Source organism: Parasteatoda tepidariorum, chromosome 8 (genome assembly GCF_982258835.1).
Source record: "Parasteatoda tepidariorum strain Cologne lab strain chromosome 8, Ptep-v5.0, whole genome shotgun sequence".
Taxonomy (NCBI): Eukaryota; Metazoa; Arthropoda; class Arachnida; order Araneae; family Theridiidae; genus Parasteatoda; species Parasteatoda tepidariorum.
This window is the reverse complement of record NC_141762.1, coordinates 2,756,245-2,775,656: the sequence shown is the minus strand read 5'-3', so window position 1 is coordinate 2,775,656 and position 19,412 is coordinate 2,756,245. Positions and strand designations below refer to the sequence as shown.

Here is a 19,412-nt window from a genome sequence, read left to right as displayed (position 1 = left end):
ATTTTTTCAGTTACCCAAGAGTGCTTGCTTAACCGAAGTTTCACTGTTCATCTATAATCCCAGGGGTGATCGTGAGCCCAACTCAAAAATCCTGAAAATTTCTTGAGTAAAATCATTAATGATGGATTTCAAAAAATTAATGTCTTTATAAATTTAAATCATTGATATTTAAATCAAAACATGAAATTTAAATCAAAACATGAAATTCTAAATAAATTATAAGCAGCATAATTTAAAGGAATAATTATGTGTAAGTTTACTTTTATCTCTAATCACATTTATTATTCTACCAGAAAAAATATTTACAAATGAAAGAGATGCCAAGTATAAATTCTAGTTCTAATATATTTATAAATAAAATATACAAGAATTTTTATACATAAATATGCTTGATGATTTCTCCAAACGACCTTGGATTTCCGGACTGCAGTGAGCGAAAAATCCGGAAATCCAGATTTTTTCCGGGGCACGATCATCTCTGATAATCCATATGGTAAAATCTTAGGAGCCTAATTGGTGAATATAATATGGCTAATGAGTGTAAAAATAACTAAAACTTAAAAAATTCGTTTTAAAAAAACCCAGCTGAAATATGATTGCAAAAATAGTTAATAATATTTAAACTGAATGCTACAAAATAATTTAAACTAATAATGAATACTGATTTCATGAAAATGAATTACCTCATACAAGTGCCGAGCTAACATAGTACAATACTGCCATTGCTTGTATGCAACGTCCAATGTAATCACCCCATTTAAAGTATTGTTTGCTAAATTAGGGTTACCACTACCTAAAGCAGTCAAGGCATTAGAAGAACTGAGCGATGATGAAACAGTTGTATTTCCAGCAGTACTGTTGGTACCAGTACCTGATGTAGTATTGTAATGGTCTGCGACTTTCTGTAGTTGCTCTCTCAGAAATTTGCAGAGTGTCAGGGTCCATTCTAAAAGGATGAAAAATTATTTTAAAATAAATCTTATCAGTGCATAGTTAAAAACTTTCTCTTCTGGAAAAATATTGAGAAAAAAAAGTATTATTAGCATTAAAAGACTGCTGACATCATCCCCGATGAATTTGGCACAATAATTTAAATTTAGAAGTTGCTAAATGTCTGTTACAATGCTCCAAAAAAAAAATTTACTTTTCCAAAAATATTACAACAAATTAAAACTGGTTCCCTTTTAAGGTGACAAAAAACAGTTATTATCAATGAAAGCTAACTTTTATAATATTAATTTTCAAGTTAGATCAAACAATTTGTAATATAAAATAGTTTCACCATATAAGTCATTTTTAAGTCAGTTGAATATAAAGCAACAATGCAAAAAATAGCTGTAAAAAAATTGCTCAGTGCGATTGATAAGACCAAACAAATATTTTATCATTTGCACTTATTATTTTAATGTAGCAAATTTTTATTACTAACAGATTAATCAAAAAAATGTGAAGCCTCGTTATTATAAAACCGATACACTAAATATTTGCAATGTAAATAAGCTGTTCTAACTTATCAAGTTGGGTTTCCCTATTAAAAAATATTAAAAATCAGGATCATAGATTAGTAAGAGCATACCATCCATAAGGGTTATTGTTAGGGCTGTAGGTTTGTCGCGGCGCAAATTTCCACAATGATTTCCGCGAAACTGTCATCTTTTTTCCTAAAATCCGCGAATTTCTCAATATGTCTTGACTTGCTCGAAAATTGCTTAAAATTTGATTTTTTTTCATTTTTTATTTATTATTTTTATTAAACAGAATTTTTTATTTTCCTGGACCTTAAACTGAACATGTAAAATTGATTAGATATTTAGGGGAGTGAATCAATAACAAAAGGACATGAAAATAGTTCAGAGATAAGAGATAATCACAATCCTGTCAACTAAGCAGGGACGTAGGTAAGGGGGGTGTTCAGGGTGTTCAAACACCCCCCATTGTAAAAAGCAATTTTTTTTTAATACTATAGATAATTTTTCCTTAATTTTAGAAAGTTTTTAAATATTTTATTCACTCAAAAAAAAAAAAAATGGACAGCATATTGCATATAATATGTTAACTTTTTCAAGACATAAAACTTCCTTGGCAATTTTTTCGGCCATTCTGTCTGGGAACTTTGTCTTAGACACTCATCCTAAAAGTGCTTAGTTTTAGATTTTCCCTCTTGTTTAATGAAGCATTTTATTTAAAATTTCTTTTTATATTTTCTTTCTGATTAATTTTTATTTGTTAATTTCGTCCGTTAATTTTTAATTTGTATTGTGTAATTCTGCTACTGCAAATATAATGTGATCTTTTATTGGCTATAAAAAGAACTTGAATCAAAAATATTGGAGGTAAGCAAATATTTGTATTAAATCAATCTTTCCGCATATATGTAACATTTATAATGCTTTTATATTTCCGCATATATTTAACATTTAAACTGTACAACAAATAGATTTATTTAGTAAATTTGATTATTCATGCATAATTTTATTTTTAATTCCCAATCTTTGTTCTTATTTAATGATTATGAAATCGGACTTAAAAATTTTTGAAATTTTGAACTGAAAATTGAAACAACTTTATTATAACTCAGTCAGAATTGAAATATCTATATTACATTTAATTTTATAATAAAACACAAAAATTTCATAAATGAATAGCTGAGAGTAATTAATCATTCAAACTATCTTAGTATAAATGTGTAACTTAAAGTTTAACTATTTTTTAGAAAATGAAAAATACTTTCAATTACTAATAACTTTCCTTTCTTGGGATCTTATTCGAGGGAAGTTATTTATGATATTGACAAATTTTTAACACTTCATTGCATAATCAAAAGTAGCGATATATGTGACAGTTTTATAAAATTAAAACAAATGTCAACAAACCTTTAAATTATCATAAAAATTACTGAAATTGTTAATTAAAAAAACACAATTCAGTACTTTTTATGAATGATTTGAATCAGCTCAAATAGTTCTTTTTTTTTTTTGTCAACTTAATTTCATATATATTTATAGCAGAGTCGAGACCCCTTTTTCTTTAGCTATTATATGCATAGACCTTGTGAAGAAATCTTTAACAAAAATGTACGCCAACTGAAATTTAGTAAATAATGAATATTTTATCCTAACGCAACAGATTAACAGGAAACCTTTACATCCACTTATTAAATAATATCAGTTTAAATTACAAAATATCAGAATAGTATCGAAGAGTTCTAATCTGTAAAGAAAAAAATTATTAAGTAATAATAAATTTTTCGTATTAATAAATTTTTCATAATAAATTTTTGGTAATAATAAATTCAGCGTAATTCATAAATTTTCTGTATAATTAAGTTGTGACAACACTTTCTGAACTAATGTTTATTTTTATATTTAGTGATTATACATGCAGTAATATATATATATATATATATATTAGTCAATTGTGAACTATAGTGAACGTTCAAGGGACTGAAATTTTTGTTCACTATAACCGGGAATTCACTATATCCGTTACGTAGGCAATTTAACTAATGGTTCCCAAACTCCTCCCTTTTATTACACATTATTCAAATAAATGACTGAAAAATATTATGTAGTAGCAAAAAATGTGTTATTTTTCATTATTCTTGGTCTTGCGTGCAAAAAAAATTAGTAATTTTTAGCTGGTGAATTTCTGTTATTCCGCTTTTTAAACTTGTCTAATCTGCCATTCGAGCACATAAAATTAGTCTCATAAAATCGCTTAATACATTCATCGACATTTGTCCAGATACTGGAAGATTGCGGCTTCTTCGAATGGTGAACCACTTCAGCAATGCTTCTTCAACATCCCTGTGATCTGATTTTCTCAATTTCTTTCTGCCTTCTAAATTTTTTTCATGAGTAGAAATTATTAATTGTCTATTTTTCCGTATGTTACAAACTCAAGATTTGAATAGTTTATATTCCCTTCAAATATCAATTTGATTGCATCCATTTTCAATTTTTCTGACTATGCCCATTTTATCATCAATCGAGAACGTTTTACGTTTACTGGTCTCCAATCTCCATAGTCAAATTTGAAGCACTTGTTTGCAGACTTTTTTTTAACTGAACTGAGAGCAAAAAGGAGTTGAAATGAGGGCCTTATCGACACATATTAGTGTCCAATCCTTTGACCAATAACGAATAATTACTCATTCCCTCTGACAGAAAATGCGGATTGATCTCACTGACACCTTACAGGTGCATCATCTGTCTGACATCTGCTTGGTTTGTTTAGGGATTAGAAAGTGAGATAAAAGAAGCAAACAGGAAAAAATGCTTATCGCTACATTCCCCTCTATAGATGGTTTTAAACATTGGTATATGTATTTTATTTATTTTGAAGTAGAAATTTCAAAATTACTACAAAAAAAAAATGAAGAAAAAAATCAGTCGAAGACAGAAAAAAGTTCATTATATCCAACTTCCTCACTTTCTTAGTTCACTATATCCACAAAAAATAACATTATACGTGTATAGCAAGGCACGGGACCAAATATTTCGTTCACTATATCCTGAGTTCACTATAAACCGTGTTCACTATAGCGGGGTTTGACTGTATATCTTTCATGAGTATGTTATTGCTTAGTAATTCTTTATAATGAATGCTGCTTTTCTTTAATTTTAAATTAATCAAACGAATAATTTTATGCTTAACTTAGGAAAATTTTATTAAAATTCAGATCACTTAAAAACGAATCACGAAACAGATATGAACAATTTATCATTGCAACTGCATTCAATTTTTCATAAATGATCTCAAACTTTTTATTTGTTAACCATAATCTTGTGTAAACAGTGTAAGCAAATAAAATAACAATAATTATGCTGCACTAAACTAAATCTGACACTGAATAAAAAAAGAAATCAAGTTAACTAAAAGAGTAAACTGACTTAAAAATAATACTCTAATTCCAAGGGTTTGAAGATATTTTATGCTTTGACTTGAAGTAACCCAATCCTTAATTATAATATATCGTCAACACTAACTAATGAATCTTTGTTTAGCAAAATGTTTTAAGATTATTGAACACCGATATTTAGTGTGATATGCAATTCCTTAAATGTTGAAATGCCCGCTCTATCGTAATCCTAATTTGATAGTCCCTACGAAACACGGATTTTTTCATTCAATATTTATTTACGAAATATTTTGAGGCTTTGTAAATTTGTATCAATTTTTTTTCCTTGTGCTGTATATCTTTTGCATTTATTAATAATTTTTTGTTACATTATTAAAGTTTTACACCTTCTATTTAATAATGTAGTTTAACAGGATATTATTGAAATAAACAAAGAGAAAAATTTGGGCGAAGATATATTCATTTACCAGCTTCTGCGAATGTACTATATATCTGCGAGTAATTTTCGTTAAATACGACAATTTAATGTAACTGCCATTAAAATCTGATATCATAGAATAAAATGACAATTTTTTTAAAACTTTATTTAACATCATTATTATTAGCTTTTTAGAATGATTTTACACATTGTCATTTTCCTGCGTTCTCTAAATAATTAATATAAACTATACTATTCTATCTGTGCTGTTTAATAAAGTCTTGTGATTAATAACACAAAGACTAACTAAAAATGAAATGGAACATGGAAGTAAAAGCTATGAAATTATAAATTGTGATTTTTCTGGCACTTGAATGCCAAGGAATAATTGCAAACTGCTAAATGCTTGTTAACTATAGTACATTGCTCTCTATGAGGTATTAATTAGAATTCTTTTAATAAACGAGTTTTAGAAAAAAGAAATATAGTTAAAAAAAGAAATATAGTATTCCAATCCAAAAGTTTAATAATTTAAAAAAAAATTCATATGTGTCGCATTTCCTAAAAATTACCCATGAATTACTTCGTAAAGAATTCATTTTTTATAATATATTATTTTGCCTGCTTAAACGCATTATAATTTGCGGTGAACAGATGAATTTTTATTGATATTTTATACGGAGTTTTTGACAATGACGGTGGTTTTGTTTTAATGTTCTTTTTATTTGAATTTCGCTTTTGTCCCAACCGAAGGGAAGCGGGCGACATTAATGGCTTGTCTTTATTTTGATTTTCATTTAGATCACTGGTTGTGATTTTTAGCTTTTAAATGAAGCTTACAGTGAAAACTTCTGCATTAGATTATTTTATCAAAACCAAAAAGAGTTTACTTGTATGTATGTAACTGGTTTAATTAAATTACATCTAGATAATAAATTCCTCAATCACAAAACACCCCCCATGAAAAAACTATACCTACGTGCTTGCAACTAAGGTGGTCTTTCTACAGTTAGGGAGAGTAATTACCTTCCTGAAGTCAGTAAGAGTACAAAAGAAATTGGAATCACAAAAGAAGGAAAATGTTATAAATCAAATCTTTGACAGAAAAATATACATGCTATTGCACTGGGCAATGAAATTTCTACCGCCTTTCTACATATCCAGTTGATTTTTCCTTGCAGGCTTCTTGTGATTTCTTAAATATAGATCAGTTTCTTAAATGAATGGGGGGGACTAGTAGTTAGTAGGGACTTGTAACTAGTAGCTTGAATGTAGAATGTTTGAGTTTTCACAGCAATTACTTCTTACAAAGCAACGGTCAAGGAATTGTCCGCTGGTGAAGGAAAATTGATCGAATTTTGGAAATCAAAGACCGAACGCTCCAAAAATGGCAAAAGTGGCAATTCGAAGTTTGTCGGTTGACGCAGAAAGAGCGTTTTCTAAGTATAAAAATGTAGTAAGTGATGAAAGACGAAGGATAAATGAGAATAATCTGACAATGTACAATACTTTGTACCAAAATTCTGTTCATTTAAATAAAAATATTAATATTGCTTGAAATTCAAAGAAATACTTTTGTTGTGTATTTTTAAGCTTTTTTTATTATTTGCGCAATTTCTGTCTTTTGCATCATTTATATAAGAAATTTTTTTATGTTTAGAATTTGTGTAATTTTCAAAATTTCCCGCAATTTTTCCGCGAATTTGGGGTCTTTTTTTCGCGACAAACTTGCAGCCCTGGTTAATGTGTCCATTTTTTTTTTTAAATAGCCAATTCAAGGCAAAGAATCTGATATTTCTCTTGAAAACCATTTCTGATGTTGAAAGAATGATAGGAATAAAACCTTTAATTTAATGGGGGGGGGGGAATCCTTAAACTTACAAATGGGAGACTTCAAAGAGCTTCAGTAAGCTGTCTTCAGTGATAGGATGCCTTTCTCAGTAACAGGTGATCACTGGGAAAATAGCACTAAAATATTATAATCTGGAGCATATTTAGGAATCATGTTGAAATTTTTTTACTGTAAAATTTCTCTATCATCTGAGACAAGGCATGAAAGTAGACAAAAATAAATTTAAAAAAAGCTAAACTTTTACAATGCAGACACTGGGAGGTGAGAGGGGAGTTTTATGTAATACTGTGATATCAATAAAGTATATAAAAACATAACTTTTAATGCTGCCGTGAGATTTTTTTATTTTTATTAAAAGTGGTAGAAGCATTTAGACAGTAAAATTTAAATTTTTCTTAAATATAATTTTAAATGTCTTTGACCATTTCTATATTAAAGAAAATCAAGCAATGCATACAGCTTAGTAATCATCATTTTAAATTGATTGCCAGTCAATCGTTTTAAATTAAAACAATCTCTAACTTTCACCTCAATATCTTCTGGTAAATAGTTACTAACAGTTTTAGTCACTTTGACTGTTTTATTTAACCAGTCAAACTTGATTTTATTTTTTTCAGCAGCATTGATCGTGCGCACTTTGTGTTCGTCTATCAAATTGACTTCCAGTGTTACAATACATTCATCTTACGACGCACCATGTGAAAAGGACACAAGTAAACGAAAAACAAATATGTGAATGGATAAACGCAGGAACCACCAAAAATAAAAACTAGCGAAGTTGAGAGAGCTATAATGTACAGATGCGCAAATTCAATTCACTTCGCACCAATGAGGAAATATCCGGATCAAATATCAGCAGGCTAAATGAAACAGGTTAGAACTCAACAACCAAAAACTTTTTCCCACTATGCAGCATAAGTTGCTCTTATTAAGGCAACAGCCCCCCCCCCCCATTTTCTCCTGAGGATCATTCTTTCTCGGGAAGCTACTGCAAGGAAAAAAGTTCAGTAAGTACTACTGGACGGCTTGGGTTTCTGCAGTTATTAGGAGGGGCTCTGTGATAATTTGACTCCCCTAAAAATTATGTTTTTGGAACATTGCTGGAAAAATTTTAAAAATTGAGAGAAAAAAGCAGATTTTCGCTTTTTGGCGGAAGACTTTCATCCCTATGAGTCACTGTGAATGAAGCAAACATAAACTTACATTTTGTCCACTCTGCCAATACAACATCCTCTTGTTCATTAAATAGATTTGATTTTAAATACATGGAATTCCTTTATCTCCGCCATTCAAAATTCAAAAATCGTTTCTTTGGAAAGCCAACTTCTATATCCACAGAAATTGCAGTCTTTCTGTGATGCATATCTTTGCATATTTTTATATTGCTTGCCCTCATTTAAGTCTAAAACTATTGCTCAAAATTTTTATATTTGTCAACTGAAAACTCAAAACTATAGGAAAAATATGATGGCTAGATTTGAAAAGACAAAACTTGCTTGCCAGCCTTAAATATTCGGCCATCAAAAGCGAGCTGGCAAGTGGAAATTTCTCGCTCTGCTTTATAGGTAGTTTTCATTCCAAAACACATGGAGGACAAAGTTATGTCTACATAACAAGGGAATTTTAACCTTTAACCGAGAAAGAAAGCAAAAAAATTATTTAAACATAGTTCTTAAACTCTTTAAGCCCTCTCCTAAGCCCAGCCAGAAAAAAATTTTTACTCTCCAACAATAGAATGGCTCCTCTAATAGAAATTTTTCACTAGAAATGTGAATTTTGGTAAAATGAATGTGCAAGCTTCATACCCTGAGAAGGATCTGTTTGTTGACGCTTCTGTTTCTTAGTTTCAGAAATTGCAGCATAATAAGCAGAAACATTTTTGATAAACCAAGCAGCTCTTAACATCGGGACAGAATGTTCATAAAGAGTCATAAATATGTCTTCTTTCTTGTTAAATATTGGAATCTGAAACAAACAACGAAATGATATTAACCAGCAAAGTTTCTTATTTATATGATATTGTGTTTTAATAAAATAAACATACCTTTTTCCCAAGAATTTGGAGTGATTTGGATCCAGCCAAATCTTTGAACCAAGCTTCAACAGCATGCTTAGACCTTGATGTTGCCTATAAATCATACATAAAAATCTTTATTTTAATGAAACTTTATTACTGAACATCAATATAAGATAAAAGTTTAATTCCATAAGAACTTGACCAGAACATTTTTAATAATCTTATTAATATATATCAATTTTTTGTTTTTGTACATAAGTGCAAAACTCACCAGATATTTTAACTCTCTAACCCTTTTTTTTTTTTTTTTTTTTTACATAATGAACTTTTTTTGCCCAATGCAATACATTATAAACATTGGGTACACTCTATAGAAACGGGCAGCTTGGGTAAAAAAAAAATCCTTTTTTAAAGATATAGTTAGAGAAACAAAATGAATATATATATAATTGAAAACTACAACAGAAATGTGTCATTAATTAAAGTTTCATTCTAAAAAATTAGAACTTATTTGTAAAAGTATGCAAAACATTAAAAGCCTGGTTTCTGCTTTAATGACAGTTAAATGTTTTGTACAGGAGTTTTAATGGACATATTAAGAAAATAAAAGTTTAATTTAAGTAGAAAATAAATTTAAAAAAAATATTGACTTCTTTAACTTAATTACTAGAAAAGAATTTAATAATAAAAGCTTCATTTTAAAAACTGGACAAAATAAAAAAAAATTTTGCTTTCTTTGAATATTAAAAGTAAAGTAAAGCATTTCCGCAACAGCCAATTGTGGGCTAAGAGAATCCTGGAGGTAAAGGCTCCAGAATTTTAAGACCAGCAACATGATTGTGGCAAAATGGTCAGAATTGCACACAAGTTGCTTGAAGCTGGGTGGTCTTCCAACCACCACTGTGAAATAAACCCCAGTCCTCCACAAGGATAACTCAGTGACTTTAATCACTTTGCCAACACAGTTCAAATTTGAATATTAATTGTAAGAAAAGTTGAACACCTACCTTTTTAGAATTAGTAATCAACACATTATTTCTCTCTTTTAATAAAATTTAATTTTTATACAATTTCTGATCTATAAATTACTTTATATAGATATATACACACAGTGAAACCTCCTGTTATGGACACTCCTGCGAAACGGACGGCTCTCAATACGGACACATTTTTTATTCCCCGGGAATCTTCTATGAATAAACCATTATGTACATTCTCCGCAAAGCGGACACTCCCGCAACCAGACGCGGAGAGTTATTTTGGCCCTGAAACGTTATTTTCTATCTCTTTAAACCAGACATTACTTTTTCCAAACTTGATAAAAGAACTATTTTTGTTTTAAATTGCAAACTAAAAAAAAAGCAGTTTTTCACCATTTTTAAAGTAAGTAAATTTTTTGCCTTATCCATAACTAAAAATATTGTTAAGCTATTTCACTACTGAAGAATCAATCTTTCTCCTGTCATCTTGCCTTATCTTTGTAATGAAAGGTGAGAAAATGGTACTGCTCCCCTGAAATAATTCGGACATCAGCATCTTTTGATCTTTTCATCTGGACCACACAGGTTATGAGACCCCTCAATTTGAAATGACATCCTAAAATAAATGCTTCTTCCCCAATGAAATTTTCTTATCAGTTTGAAGACTGTATTTAACATAACTAGGGTAAAAAAAGAGAACAGAAGTATAATCTTTGAGGTGTTCATATAAATGAAACATTTATTCAGACACTTGATAGCTGATCAATTGTGATCAAACAATAGGTCCTCATGACTTACAGGTATGCATTGCTTTTTTTTCTGTGAATCCTGGGTGGTTCACTTTCAAGAAGGTATTAACCATGTTCCCTATCAAATGATAGGTAGGTGTAAGGAGATGTAAACCTAATAATTGAAACAGACCGAGGATTGACAGCTCTTATTTGATATCATATGTCTAACTTGAGTATCTATGCTAATAGGAAAATTATATTCATTTATTTGTAGCTACATCTTGAATTATGTATTTGCACCAAACTTCTTTATACATTCTTTCATATCTTTCTTAAAGTTTAAATATATATCCTTGTAGATAGTTATTGTGGATTAGATTATTTTATTATTTCTACATTTCTGAAAATATTCTAAAAGCAATTTATGGTGTTAAACTTCATTAGGGCACCCTTTCCGTAAATGGACAACTCTCATAAACAAAAACTTTTTTTGGTCCCAAGAATGTCCGTTTAATGGAGGTTTCATTGTGTGTGTGTATATATATATATATATATATATATATAGGTTTATAATATATAGGTGAAACAAAATAAAATATATACGTACCAGCCAAAAATTATCTTTTGGATCTTTTTGTTGTTTTTTACGACAGTCTGCAAATCTGTTCAACTCTTGTTTTAGACCTAACACTGCACTGAAGTAGGAACCAAACTAAAAGGAAATAATTTGTTTGGATACATACAAGTATTAATACTACAAAAATGTCATTTTTTGTGAAAAAATATTTAAAAAAATTTCTGTGTCAAACATATTTTTATATTCAAATAACATATTTAATACAAAAAACATTTAATACAAATAAGTTCAATATTAAATACCTATTCATGAAAACTAGTACTCCCCTACATTTTTAAAAAAAATCAAACTATGCATTCTGATATCATGTAACTAAAAGATCTGTAGAAATTTTTTTTAACAAAATCTACAAAACATAAAATATAATACATTATAGTTTAATTAAAATAAAAAACATATAATAACAGGGATGAGAGTAGTCAGAAAGTAAAAAAGAGGAAATCCAAGAATGAAAGAATATATGTATATATATATATAGTGCGAATTTTAAACTTGTAAGCCATGTGATTATAAATCCCTATGATTAATTTCAAAATTCTATGAATATGAATCCGGATATGAGGCTTTTAAATCACGTGAATATGAAACTCTATATCGAATTTTAAAAAATGCGAAGATGCAAATCATGATGCGTAATTTTTAGATCACGTAAATACGTATCACGATGCATAATTTTTAAATCGCGTGAATACAAATCACAATGTCTAATTTTAAACGCACGTATAATAACGAAAATCGACGTTTGATATCACAACCGCAATAGCGAATCACGACATTGGATTTTAAGATCGCGTGAATACGAATCGCTACATAGGGTTTTAAAAGCGTGTAAATACAAATCGCTATATTGGTTTTTTAAATCTCGTAAATAAGAATCGCAATGTACGATATTTAAATCGACTGAATCACAATGTTCAATAATCTGAATCACAGTATAATAACTGAATCACAGTATAATAACGAAAAACGACGTTTGATATCACAACCGCAATAGCGAATCACGACATTGGATTTTAAGATCGCGTGAATACGAATCGCTACATAGGGTTTTAAAAGCGTGTAAATACAAATCGCTATATTGGTTTTTTAAATCTCGTAAATAAGAATCGCAATGTACGATATTTAAATCGACTGAATCACAATGTTCAACTTTCAAATCCGGTAAATACGAAAATCGATGTTTGATAATAAAATCGCGATTTTAAAAATGCATAAATACAAATTTAATATTAAATCTTGTAAATAAGATTTTTAGATCTCGTAAATAAGATTTTTAAATCTCGTAAATAAGAATCATAATGCACGATGTTTAAATAGCGTAAATAAGAATCGCAATGCGCAACTTTTAAATCAGGTAAATACGAAAATCGATGATTGATATTAAAATCGTGTGAATAACAATCGAGATATTTGCAGAGTCTGGACTTGGGATTTCTAAAAGGCTTGTTTGAATTGTTTTTGTTTAGACCTAATAAATAGAAATTTTCAAGATTAATTGAATGAGCAAATAAATATTTTCACCGCAAATCCACGTCTATATTTTTTTTCATTTGCTTTTACGCCAGACAACAGGGTCACGACGTCTGAAATGCAAAAATACGAGCTATCCGGCGGACGAATAAAAATACCGAAAATCTTATTTTCTGTGTGTAAAAGCGGAGAAAATAGCTAAAATTGGTAAAAATACGGAAGGGTTAGCATCTAGTACATAGTTTGAATTTTCTGTTTATCTTTGAAAATCGTAAATATAAATATAATTATTTTATTTCAAACACTGAATTTTCAAGAAAAAAAAAAAAGCAGGATATCTATTTAAAAAAAAAAAAAAAAAACGAAACTTTTAGAGAATCGGAGTTTTTGATAAAAAGGCTAAAATTTGAGAGGAAAAAATGAAAAATCTCATCCCTGTATAAAGGTCAATCAGTTTTATCCCAAAGGAAATGATTTTTAGAGAAACTTCAGAGGGAGGAATGAAGACTTCAATACTTTCGCTCCGCGGAAAATTAAATTCCTCATAAAATATTTTAATTTGTTCAAAAAAAAAAAGAAATTAGCAGGAAAAATGGAAGAATCTGATAAAAAAGCGGAAATCCGCGAAAGAATCACATCCCTGATAATAAATAAATAATAAACCTGAAAAAAAATATATATTACAAAACTATTCAAGTTCCCTTGCTATTCAAGTTGAAAATAATAAATTTCTAAAAAAAATTATTTTAAGTAAAGTTTTTTTTTAGATACCTTAAACTCAAATTAAGTAACTTTCCTTGATTTTTTGGGTATTTTAGTATAATTCCTTGACATTTTCCTGATTTTTCTAGGTTTACAAAAATTCCTTCTTTTCTAGTCATTTTGCTATAACAAAAACTTTCACCAATGATTTGCTAAGTTAAATATTTTAGCTTATTTCACAGTCACCAAGGAAATTTCAAATAATAGTCTAGAAGAAAAATTTTTTTTTAAAAAATTAATTTAAATTAATGTTTATACATTATTACACTGTTGAGCTATAACATTAAATTAGCTCGACTACATAATAAAGTACATCAACAATAAAATATATCATAATAAAGTTTACCATAATAAAGTATATTAAAGTATGAAAACTAGCATAAACTTATCAGATAACTGAAATTCATACTATTAAAAGCAGCATTGGTAATAATAAATAAAAAAAAATTTAAAAAAAACATCATTTGACCAAAATTTCTTTGCCTTTTAAGATAATCTTGGGAAACGCCAACTCGGAAATCCTGTTTTAAGGTAGCATCAAGCATCTTGCAAGAAACAAATAAACATAAATTACAACTACTCTCAGTATACATTTTTGAATAGGAAAGAGGTGTTAGCATGGACTACTTGAATAATTCTATTATTTATCAATAAAAATTTCTCTGTAAGTATTGATAGATTAGGAGTCATGTTTTCACATTCAATTCAATACAACCTGATAGCTAATTACAAAATAAGGTTTTTATAATGGAAAAGTAAACTCTTCATTTGCTTTCTTCTTTATGCAGACTCTTTATTTTTATTCATTGTTTTAAGTAGTAGCAGATAAATAATATATTTATATGCTTATTGCATATTTCAATATTCGTTTTTGATTCCATTTGATCGACAAAATATTTCCTACAAACTGTATCCATGAGTGTTGTTGGGGGCTACGTTGAACTCTTTTATATTAAGCTATTTGTTATAATAATATAGTTCAATAACTAACACATCACAATTTACTAAATGGCTGAGTGGTAGCATTCCCGTGCCACAGTTATATCATCCGACTGGGCAAGGTCGACTCAATCTTTCATACCTTCAGTCGGTCAATAAAATGAGTACCAAGTATGCTTGGGGACTGGGGGTTCTACACATAGCTGACCAATCAACATCTGTTCCTCTATCTCAGAACTCAAGGTCAAGAAAAGTGGGGTGGGGACAGTAGGACTAAGTACGCAATGGGTTGTCGCACTACTGAGCATTGTTTAGTTTATTTACTAAATTAAGATTTATTTTGTAAAGTAATTAATTTATTTGCAATTTTCTTCAATTCTCACATACTAAATTTATTTCTGTGCAGTGAAAAATGTAGAATTATTGCTTTAACACATTCTCTGTCATTTTTGTTTTTTATTCAAAATAATAATGCACAGAATTTTATAATTAATAGAAGATATAAAAGTAAACTTTCAAAATTCTTTAATGGTTCCTTCAAATGATTAGTATTCCACCACTCTGTTGATATTTCATATTGTTTTTCAAACTAATATAGCATTGTTCAAAATTATTCAACTTACCTTAGTAGCAGTAATATTTGAAGTTCTTGCAGAGCCATACTAATATGAAGTAAAAAAAAAATGCAAGAAAAAGGAAATTAGAGCTAAATAAGTAAATAATTAAAAACATAGAAAACAAGATTACTACTAAAAAACGTTTAATCTTTACATGTTTTTTGTCTTTAGATACAATTTTAACAATATCACTCTCAATACTTACTATTTTTTGCAAATTTACTTTATAATTTACATTTTCAAACGCTTCAGAGTTTAAATGCTTTCTAACTATAGATAGGCTGTGGATATCCTCCAATATTTTTTGCAAATCTTAATCGGTTTCATCACTATTATCATCAACATCGGAAGATCTTTAGACATGCAATTTTTCCCGAAGGGCAATGTTCTTGTTGGATACCAAGAAGCACTTAACCCTGAGAAGCTTTATTAAACCCATTTGTAATGCGTTTTAATCAATAAATTCAGAGGACATTTATTTTTGCTTTAGAAGCATTTTGCAGGTCACTAAAATCAAGAAAAAGAAAGGATTACCTAACCAGTCGCTTAGCGTTCTTTAAATGATTAGATTATTCCAAGATTCAAAAGTTGGTTTGCTGGGAAAAATTCTACTCGTAAACTATACAATTTAAGTTCCCATAGTCCTAAAATGTGACATTTCCATTAATTGTTTTTCAATGTAATGATATTGCAATAACGATATTGTTACCAAATTTGCACGATGTTATATTTCAAATAAACAGTCAAAGAAAAACTTAAACAGAAAATTTAAATAGTCGTATATGCAAGGCATTTCAATTGTCAAAGTTATTTCCCTTAACTTTTCATGCCCACTTATATAAAACATAAATTAAATAGCAAACTTTTGTCTAGATGAAATCAGAAAATTTAAACCAAATCAATTCACAATTAAGTTTTGCGAAATTGAAGAAAACTAAAAGTATATGAAATATATTCATCATACATACCTCATCTGTTAACTGAGGGAGACTCTTAAAACCTTGTTTAACATGAATTTCAGTCAGTTCATCCTGAAAAAAAAATTTTAAACTTGAGTTTTTATTTCATACAAATTAGAAAATTTTAGTGCCCACAAATAAATATTGACAAAATCGTATAGTTTATATGCAAATTCTTTGCTGTTTGCAGTGTTTTCATTACAGAAAAAAAATGGGAGAGAATTTCTCACCCTTTCTCAAAAACAGGGTGAGATTTCAAAAAGTTAAGTGAGATTTCTAAAAATTTAAAAAACACGAATAGACTTGGAAAAAAATTATTTCTTTAATTATAATACATTTTTAACATCTTCTAATTGAATATTTTTACTGCCTCATCATATGGAAAGTGTTCTATATCTACTTTTTCATCGGCTGTTATATTTATTTGGCTGAAAAATATCCGTATTTGTTTCGTTTTGACCGTTTCTACCGACGTTTGTTTCATTTTCATTTGTGCGTTACGGAGTAGAAGATGTCGCCTTAACAAGGTATTTATCCATCTTACATTCATGCACAAAAAGTTTAAACGTCTTACATGAAGAAACCTTACTTACGGTGAACACGTGGTTGAAGAGAAATGTGTTCTGAAAGGGGTTCGGGGGGGGGGGTCCTCTGCTGTTCGCAAAAAGTGAAACGGATTTTATTCAAAATGGCAAAAGACTAAATTTTTTCCAAAATTCGTGCATTTTGAAATTGATTAATAGAGTGCGCGAACTTCTCGCGGTAATCGTTTTTTATTGCGAGAAAAGAAAAAAAATAGGCGAGATTCTCGCGTTCTCGTGCTGTAGTGAAAACACTGTGTTTGTGTAGGACAATAACCCATTCAAACATAATGGAAAGATTATATTGAAAACTCAATTTAAATTTTTCAATGGGTTATCAATAGTTCTTATTAACTAGAATAAGTAACAAAGCTCAAAACTAACAGTGTCTTATTGATCCAGAGCCTCTAACATTCGACTTACAGCATCAGAAAATAAATATACAGTAATAATAACCTCCAAGACCAACAATTGATGGTAGGAGATATGCTGTTTTGGTTTTTTAATTTTTAGTTTTAGTAACGCATTTTATTATTGTGAATATGAAACATTCTCTGCAGGGCCGGATTATCCATTAGGCCAGACTAGGCCATGGCCTGGGGCCCCCAATGACTAGGGGCCCTCTTAAAATGGATTTTTAGATAATAAATTTTAAAAAATTAAGAAAAACAATTATTTTTCAAATTTTTTCAAATTGTTATGATTATTTTTTAGTTCTAATTTAATAAAATAAAGCAAAATTTAATTTATTATTATTTACTTTTATTTTAAACATGATTTCTTAAATGAAAAGATACATAAATACTTTTATATTCGAATAAATAAAAAATATACAAGAAAAAAATTTAATGAGGGCTCCAAAAATTTTAATGGCCTTGGGCCCCGCATACGCTTAATCCGGCCCTGATTCTCTGCACATAATTTTTCATTCAAGCTATATTAAATCTTTTATTATATTAAATATATTAACTATAGTTAATAAACTATTCTAAAAACATTAACCATTATTTATTAACTATATAATAGCTATATTTACTAACCATATTAAAATCAGAGTCATTTAAAAAGCCAAGTAAAAAGGTGCACAAAACTAATAATATACTTCAGATAACTGTCTTATGGTTAACCTTGTTAGTAAGACAATCGTTGAACAATACAAAATATCTAAATACTTTAAGTTCAGATTATTTTACTATTTATTAAGAATTTCGTTAGTGCACCATAGTTGTGTTAATTTACGTTCATGAATTTAGAAAGCTTCAACTGCAATACACAGTACACAATAATTTCAAAGAAGAAAAATTATCTTGATCTATAAAAATTTAATATACTATAGGTAAATACAAAGATGTCTCTTTTTAATAAAATTTCGGTTATGCATGACACATTCGCACTGTTTAGCAAAATAATGATGACAATGATATAAATTTGCATGAATTTAAAAACTAACACTTATTATAAGCACTTCAACACTGCTTTAATAATGCTTACATTAAAAAGAAATTTAGCCGAGGCAATTTAAATTGTGGTTAAATATGACAACTAAAGACATGCAATATGTTAAATTCAGCGAAACTCAGGAATTATACAGGCACTGAGTTAAGTTCTTTTGCACCTCAGTTTTAAAAATGTACAATTTAGCTTAACAAATATATCCATAATTAACATTAACATGTAAAAAGCATTATATTTCCAAATTCCAAAATAATTTTAAAATAAAAATATACTTCTTTTTGATCTGGCTCCTGTGGATAAACGTCAGGTGGTCCTAATCTTGGCTTTTTAAGAGGCCGCTTTTCAAAAAGCCAAGTAGACACAGACATTATGTCTGCGTTTTATTAAAAGAAAAACTATTCTACCTGATTAATTCATTTAAAATTCTATTGTATCGGGACATTAACAATTCAACAGCTACAAAAAATGGAAGTAAACAAAACATAAACAAGACAAGACATACTTAAAAAGTTACGGTTAGGATATTTCTCCAGCAATTGTGACGTAAACAATGTAAATAAGGCAGAATCTCGCCAAAAAAAATCTTGTTCATTTTCTTGCGCGCGTTAATTCATAGATCTTGCTCGTGCGTTCCAAGTAAGATAGGAATGCTCAGAAATAAATAATTGTCAAAAAAATTAGCTCTCCTAGAAAGAGTTTTCAGAATGAAAAGAAATTTTAAGAAATCAAAGTAAAATCATCATTTATTACAGATAAAATACAAATTAATGAGGGTTTTATCACCCTTTAGGCCACCTCTAGCGCGAATGCAGGATGCGATACTGACGCATTGAGGCATACAATCTCTTTCAATGTCCTGCGGCATCTGATTCCTGATATTATATATCTTTTCTAGTTTCTTAATTCATGGATCTCACGTGATTAAAAACTTTAACATTTCAATTGGTGAGCAATCCGAAGATCTTGATGCATGTCACAAAAACATAAGACATTATCGAGAAAAGCGGTCCAGAAAAGATTATAAAGCACTGGATTAAGATTAAGATTAGTTCAAGCTCAAGCGATTATTATTTAGTAGTGATCTGCTTATTTCTCAACAGGGTAATACTCATAAAAAAGTGGTAAATAAATTC

At 29.0% G+C, this 19,412-nt stretch overlaps 1 protein-coding gene across 4 annotated transcripts in view; it reads right to left on the bottom strand.

Moving 5' to 3' along the window:
- Positions 1–18,811, bottom strand: part of kto (mediator complex subunit kohtalo) — a 111,597-nt gene extending 92,786 nt beyond the window's left edge. For all 4 annotated transcript variants that reach the window (XM_043044732.3, XM_043044730.3, XM_043044731.3 and 1 more), the window contains exons 1-7: positions 18,552–18,811; positions 16,253–16,315; positions 15,291–15,329; positions 11,467–11,571; positions 9,176–9,259; positions 8,937–9,096; positions 684–946 (exon numbers count right to left, since the gene is read on the bottom strand). In XM_043044732.3, the coding sequence (XP_042900666.2) occupies positions 684–946; positions 8,937–9,096; positions 9,176–9,259; positions 11,467–11,571; positions 15,291–15,329; positions 16,253–16,315; positions 18,552–18,647 (810 nt within the window). In that variant the 5' untranslated portion in view covers positions 18,648–18,811. The remainder of the gene's footprint in view (positions 1–683; positions 947–8,936; positions 9,097–9,175; positions 9,260–11,466; positions 11,572–15,290; positions 15,330–16,252; positions 16,316–18,551) is intronic.
- Between the last annotated feature and the right edge of the window lie 601 nt (positions 18,812–19,412).